The sequence below is a fragment of the Vipera berus genome (assembly GCF_964194415.1).
Source record: "Vipera berus genome assembly, chromosome: Z".
Taxonomy (NCBI): domain Eukaryota; kingdom Metazoa; phylum Chordata; class Lepidosauria; order Squamata; family Viperidae; genus Vipera; species Vipera berus.
The window spans coordinates 94,047,283-94,052,985 of NC_138205.1; the positions used below are offsets into that span (position 1 = coordinate 94,047,283).

Sequence of the window (5,703 nt, forward strand, 5' to 3'; positions counted from 1 at the left end):
CACGTGCATGAGCAGTGATCACATGCACTTGTGTGTGTAGCTCCACTTGCATGTGGTGGGTGCTTGCGCACAAAGCTCCACTCATGCAAGTGGTGGGCACAGGCATCCAGTGCTCACAGATGGAACTGTGTGTGCTCATGCAAGCAGACCTTACCATTCACATGGAACCATTCCCTTTCTCTCCCCCACACACACCGGGTTGCCAAGCCAGAAAGACTGAGGACCACCGAGTTAGACAACAAGCCTTCTGAGCCCTCTCTACCAGTCAACATATTGGAATTTGTAACTTAACAAGTCTCTTGGAGAAAGTTGCTGGCCATGGCCTGTATGGAACTGGGCTGCACAAGAGGCAGGTGAGCATCTGTGTGAAGCTCCACTCGCATGGGACCATCCCCTCCCCCCACATACATTGGGTCACCAAGCTGGAAAAATTGAGGACAACTGATCTATAGGGTGATATAACAACAATAATAAGAGTTGGACGGGACCTTGGAGGTCTTCTAGTTCAACCCCCTGCTGCTCAGGCAGGAAACCCTATACCATTTCAGACAAATGGTTGTCCAGTTTCTTCTTAAAAACTACCAGTGTTGGAGCATTCACTGTATTTATTAATTTGCATTTTGTTTTGTTTTACAATACAGTCTTCAAATACCTTTGCAAAGGATTTATAGTCATGGTTCATAAATTGACTAATGAAATCCTTAGAATGGTGCTTTCCAGAGGAGGGAGTATTAACATTTTACCATTTAATTACCTGACAAGTAGAATTCTGGTAGCACAATAAAAAAAAGTTGACTGATACTTACTTAAAGCTAAAAGAGTTGAGGGATGCATTGCATTCATTGGGAATACCAAGAAAATGCATTCTGTAAGGCACATCTAATTGCTTTTATTGACAATTATTTTTGGGGTGAAGGCATGGAGCAATTAGACTCCCATTCATAGTAAAGTATTCAATGAAACATTTTGGATCTCAATATTACTATTATTGCTCTTCAGATTAATTACCCTGTGCTTTCAACTGAAGAGGGAGCAGTAAAGTAAAACTAATGAATGAAGAGGAACTTAATATTGGCTCCCAACAATTTCCATGGTTTTTTGGTAAACACTTTCAAGGAAGACGTTCCTTAAAGGTTAAATGGCAAGGAAAAACACATTATTTTAAAATAGCCTTCCTCAGTCTGGTGCACTTCAGGCTAGGTGGGAAATTTTGGATTGCTATCCATACAATGCCATCTCTGTGTGTTGTACTCTAAAGCAGAGATAGTCAGTTGTAATGTGTGGAGTGGCAGATGAATAGCTGTATCACTGAGTATTTCCTAATTGTGACCCCTCCATTGCTTTTCCCCACTTTTGAACCAGGTTTGGCAAGCAGCCTGAGCAAAAGGGTAGATAGCCAGAATTTCCTTTTCTTTTTCCCCTTCCTCGATTTACTGCTCTCTTGACCAGAACTAGCAACTGAACAGTATGAGCAAGATATAGTTAACACGGGGCCACGTTTTTAGGATGTCAAAAATTACACTCCTTTGCTATTTCCTCCATTACAGCATGGGACACATCTCCATTTGGTTTTGTAATTAGTTATCTATTGAAAGTGAAATATGAATCTCCCTTTTGCTATTCACATCCTTCCATTTAAAATAAATTTCCTCCAGTAGAGAAGTATTTTTTCTTCTCCTTTCCATTATAATCAATGCCAAATTTACTGTCAATGCTGGACCTTTAACACAACTAGTTGCAAGCAAAAATATAGTCTATATAGCTACAGACCAAATTTCTTTTAAGAGCCAATTACCTAGTGGTTAGGACATCAGATAAGAAACTGGGAGACCATGACTTTGTTTTCCTCTTAGGTACAAAGCCAGCTGAGTGACCTTGGGCCAGTCCCTTTCTCTCAGCCCTAGGAAGGAGGCAATGGCAACCCACTTCTGAAAATCCTTGCAAGAAAACCGCAGAGACTTGTCCAGGCAGTCTCTGAGAACTGGACACAATTGGACAGAAGAAAAAGTTTCTTTTAAACACTGTTCAGAACGATGACATGCAAACCACAGTATTCTTAGTTTATGTGTACTGCAGGTTGTACTCACATTGCACCATTTTGCTGAGAGTTTAAGATGGTATCCCTTAATTTTAATACTGTAACACAGTAAGCTGACTGGGTTGAGTGAGATTGGCCATAAGGTAGCCAGTGAGCTCCGTTAGAAATTTGCCTGTATTTTCCTGAGGGAAGCCAACCCCATAGGCACTATTCCATAGTGATAATAGCAAACATTAAGTATTCTGTAATTTCAAAGGAATCACAAAAAAATAGAAAAAGTATGATAGCAGCATATAGTAATTTTCCAGCTTTTGCCCTATTTCTAGCAAGTCAAGGCATTCTATTTATACTCAAGGGAGTGGCTATTTGGATATTCCCCAAATTTTTGGGATGCAAAGCAATAAGTCTGAGCCTTCCCTTCAATAGGAAACTCTAGTATGCAACCAGATGCATGCAAACAATGTGAAGGACACCAGGGCAGACTTGCACAGGAGTGATTTCATTTTTATTGTTCTTTTGCATTGAATAGAGCTGCCTTACTAATCCTCTGCAAATTTATCATTTATGCTCATATAGCTATATCATGAAGAACACTAATAAGCCTATATTATAAAATCTAGGCAGCACAAAAAAGGTTTTCCAAATCCAGAAAACCCAGGTGTTTCAATTCCATCTGACGTTGAAGCCACATCAGATGTACCATTAAATGAAAAGAAACCTGCTAATGAATCTGGCAGACTATTAAAGCCAACTGCATAGGCAGCAGCCAAAGAAAATACAGTATCTAAGGCTTATTACTAAGTTTATATTCAGACTTTTAGTGTTCCAAGAATGATTGAATACCTATTATTCTCAACATTATGTTTGTTTTCAAACTAAAAATTTCCATTTTGGTATTAATAAATCAAGAATATTCTTTAGTAGAAATGAATCCAATAATTCTGAAGCATTGTTGGCGACACATAAAGAAAATTAAACTTAGTCCAAGGATTTGGTCGTAGTACATACGTTAACAAATGTAGAAAAACAAGTAGAAAGAGCATCTGTAGAATGTGGGCTACATGTTAAGAAATTCCACGGGTGGTGGTCTTAATGGGACTTTTCCCAAAGTGAATTTTTTAGCTCCAAACTGTTTTAGTTCTTCTGTAGACAGTTGAAGCCGGGAAGTAAATAATTCTTCTGTAGAGCCAAAGGATGGAATTGCTGGGGATGTCACTGCAATATTACTTGTAAGAGAAGGTGCCGATTCTCCAAAGAGTGTGTATGTAGAACTGAAAGCAGGAGGCACAATTGCTTTTCCAAATGCTGTAGCAGGTGCGGTGTCTGCTGAAAAATTTGCAGAAAATCCAGATGTTCCAATTCCACCTGATGTTGTAGCCGTATTAAATGAAAAGGATCCTGCTGAAGAATCTGGCACATTATTAAAGCCAACTGTAGGAGGAGTAACCGAAGAAAGTACAGCACCTTGGACGTTAGGAAGGTTTCCAGATGAGACAGCAGCAGGTTCAGAAGATTTGAAAGAAAAGGCTTGAACAGTATTCCGTGTATCCGTAGGAAAGTCTGCGATTAAGGCATATAGAAAAAGTTGTAAGAGTAGTCGCAATATTAAGAAAAAGAAAACTGCATTAAAGGGGAACTAAGATAATCAAAACGAAACATGCAGTAAAATGGATCAGCCAAAACAAATCCCTTACTTGATGTTCTAGCTGGCGGCGTATGCTCTCTTCTGAACCCAAATGGAGGAGATTGGTGATTAGTGACATTCTTCAATTCAGTGGCCTTAAAAACAAACATTTTGTTTTATGGGTTCAGATTAAGTATTTTGAAATACGCATACATAATTGTATTTATTTATTTATTTATTATTGGGACTTATATGCCGCCCTATCTCCCGAAGGACTCAGGGCAGCTAACAACAATAACATACAATAAATACAGAAGTTAAGATAAAATTAAAATTAAAGGCCTCTGTACAATAAATTAAAATTAAAATAAATTAAAAATTAGAGTTAAAAAATTAAAAACATAATTAAAATCCCTGTCAGTCCAGGTCAGCCAGGTGGAAAAGGAGTGTTTTGAGGCCGCGGCGAAAGGACTGGAGACCTGGGGCCATCCGAAGCTCAGGGGGGAGCTGGTTCCACAGGGCTGGCGCTCCCACAGAGAAGGCCCTCCCCCTGGGGGTCGCCAGCCGACATTGTCTAGCCGACGGTACCCTGAGGAGGCCTTCTCTGTGTGAGCATACTGGGCGATGGGAATTTGTTCCCGGCAGCAGATGGTCCTGCAAGTATCCCGGGCCTAAGCCATGTAGGGCTTTAAAGGTAAGTACCAGAACCTTAAATCTCACCCGGAGGGCAACCGGTAACCAATGCAGCTCACGCAGGAGGGGTGTAATATGGGAGTATCGGGGTGCTTCCATCACTACCCGTGCAGCCACACTCTGCACCAGCTGAAGCCTCTGGGTGGTCTTTAAGGGCAGCCCCATGTAGAGAGCATTGCAGTAATCTATATGGGAGGTAACGAGTGCGTGGGTGACTGTGCGTAGGGCATCTCGGTCCAGAAAGGGGCACAACTGGCGTACCAGGCGAATCTGGGCAAATGCCCCCCTAGCCACGACTCCAATATGATCTTCAAAACTGAGTCGTGAATAAAGGAGGACGCCTAGATTGCGTGCTCTATCAACGGGAGGTAACATCTCTCCTCCTATAACCAAAGATGGAACCTCCTGGACTAAACGAGATGCCGGTACATAAAGCCACTCAGTCTTGGCCGGGTTGAGCCGGAGCCTGTTCTTTCCCATCCAAATCTGTACCGCTTCCAGGCAACAGGACATCACATCGAGGGCATCACTGGGTTGGTTCGGGGTGGAGATGAAAAGCTGGGTATCATCAGCATATTGATGATACCTCACCCCGAAGCCACGGATGATCTCTCCCAGCGGCTTCATATAGATGTTGAACAGGAGGGGCGACAGTACCGACCCCTGAGGCACCCCACAACTAAGGGGCCTAGGGGTTGACCTCTGCCCCCCTGCCAACACCATCTGCGAACGGCCGGAGAGGTAGGAGGAGAACCACCGCAGAACGGTGCCTCCCACTCCCAACTCCTCAAGTCGACACAGCAAGATACCGTGGTCGATGGTATCAAAAGCCGCTGAGAGATCTAATAGGACCAGGACAGAGGAATAACCCCTATCTCGGGCCCGCCAGAGATCATTCACCAGCACGACCAATGCCGTCTCCGTGCTATACCCGGGCCTGAAACCCGATTGGTACGGATCCAGATACTCAGTTTCCTCCAGAACCAAAGGGAGCTGCCGTGCCACCACGCTCTCAACGACCTTCGCAAGAAAGCGAAGGTTGGAGACAGGACGGAAGTTATTTAAAATAGCTGGATCCAATGCAGGTTTCTTAAGGAGGGGCCTTACCACCGCCTCTTTTAAGGCGGCAGGGAAGTTTAACAGCTGGGTGCTTAATGACTGTTGAAAATTATGATGGAGCCCAAAAAGTTACAACTTACAACTTCCCCCTTAAAGTTATGATTTCTGCATCCCCCTGCAATATTGTGATCACTTTTCGGCTACTTGGCAACCAGTTTCTATTTATAACTAACTGCAGCTTCCAACTGTCATTGACTGCAATTTGTAAGCTTTTTGCTCGTTTCTGGCA

General features: G+C 42.8%; 1 protein-coding gene across 1 annotated transcript; it reads right to left on the reverse strand.

Annotated features, from left to right (window-relative positions):
- Positions 1 to 720: 720 nt before the first annotated feature.
- On the reverse strand, positions 721 to 4,289 carry NUP42 (nucleoporin 42). The gene is made up of 2 exons (XM_081343772.1): positions 3,733 to 4,289; positions 721 to 3,598 (listed from the first exon to the last, which is right to left on the reverse strand). Exons 1-2 carry the CDS (start codon positions 3,830 to 3,832, stop codon positions 3,096 to 3,098), a joined length of 603 nt encoding a protein of 200 aa, XP_081199898.1. The 5' UTR covers positions 3,833 to 4,289; the 3' UTR covers positions 721 to 3,095.
- Between the last annotated feature and the right edge of the window lie 1,414 nt (positions 4,290 to 5,703).

Coding starts and splice junctions, on each gene's coding strand:
- NUP42 (XM_081343772.1), bottom strand. CDS start 3,832: ATGTTTGTTTTTAAGGCCACTGAATTGAAGAATGTCACTAATCACCAA. Junction 3,599..3,732: donor GCCGCCAGCTAGAACATCAA/GTAAGGGATTTG, acceptor CCTTAATCGCAG/ACTTTCCTACGGATACACGG.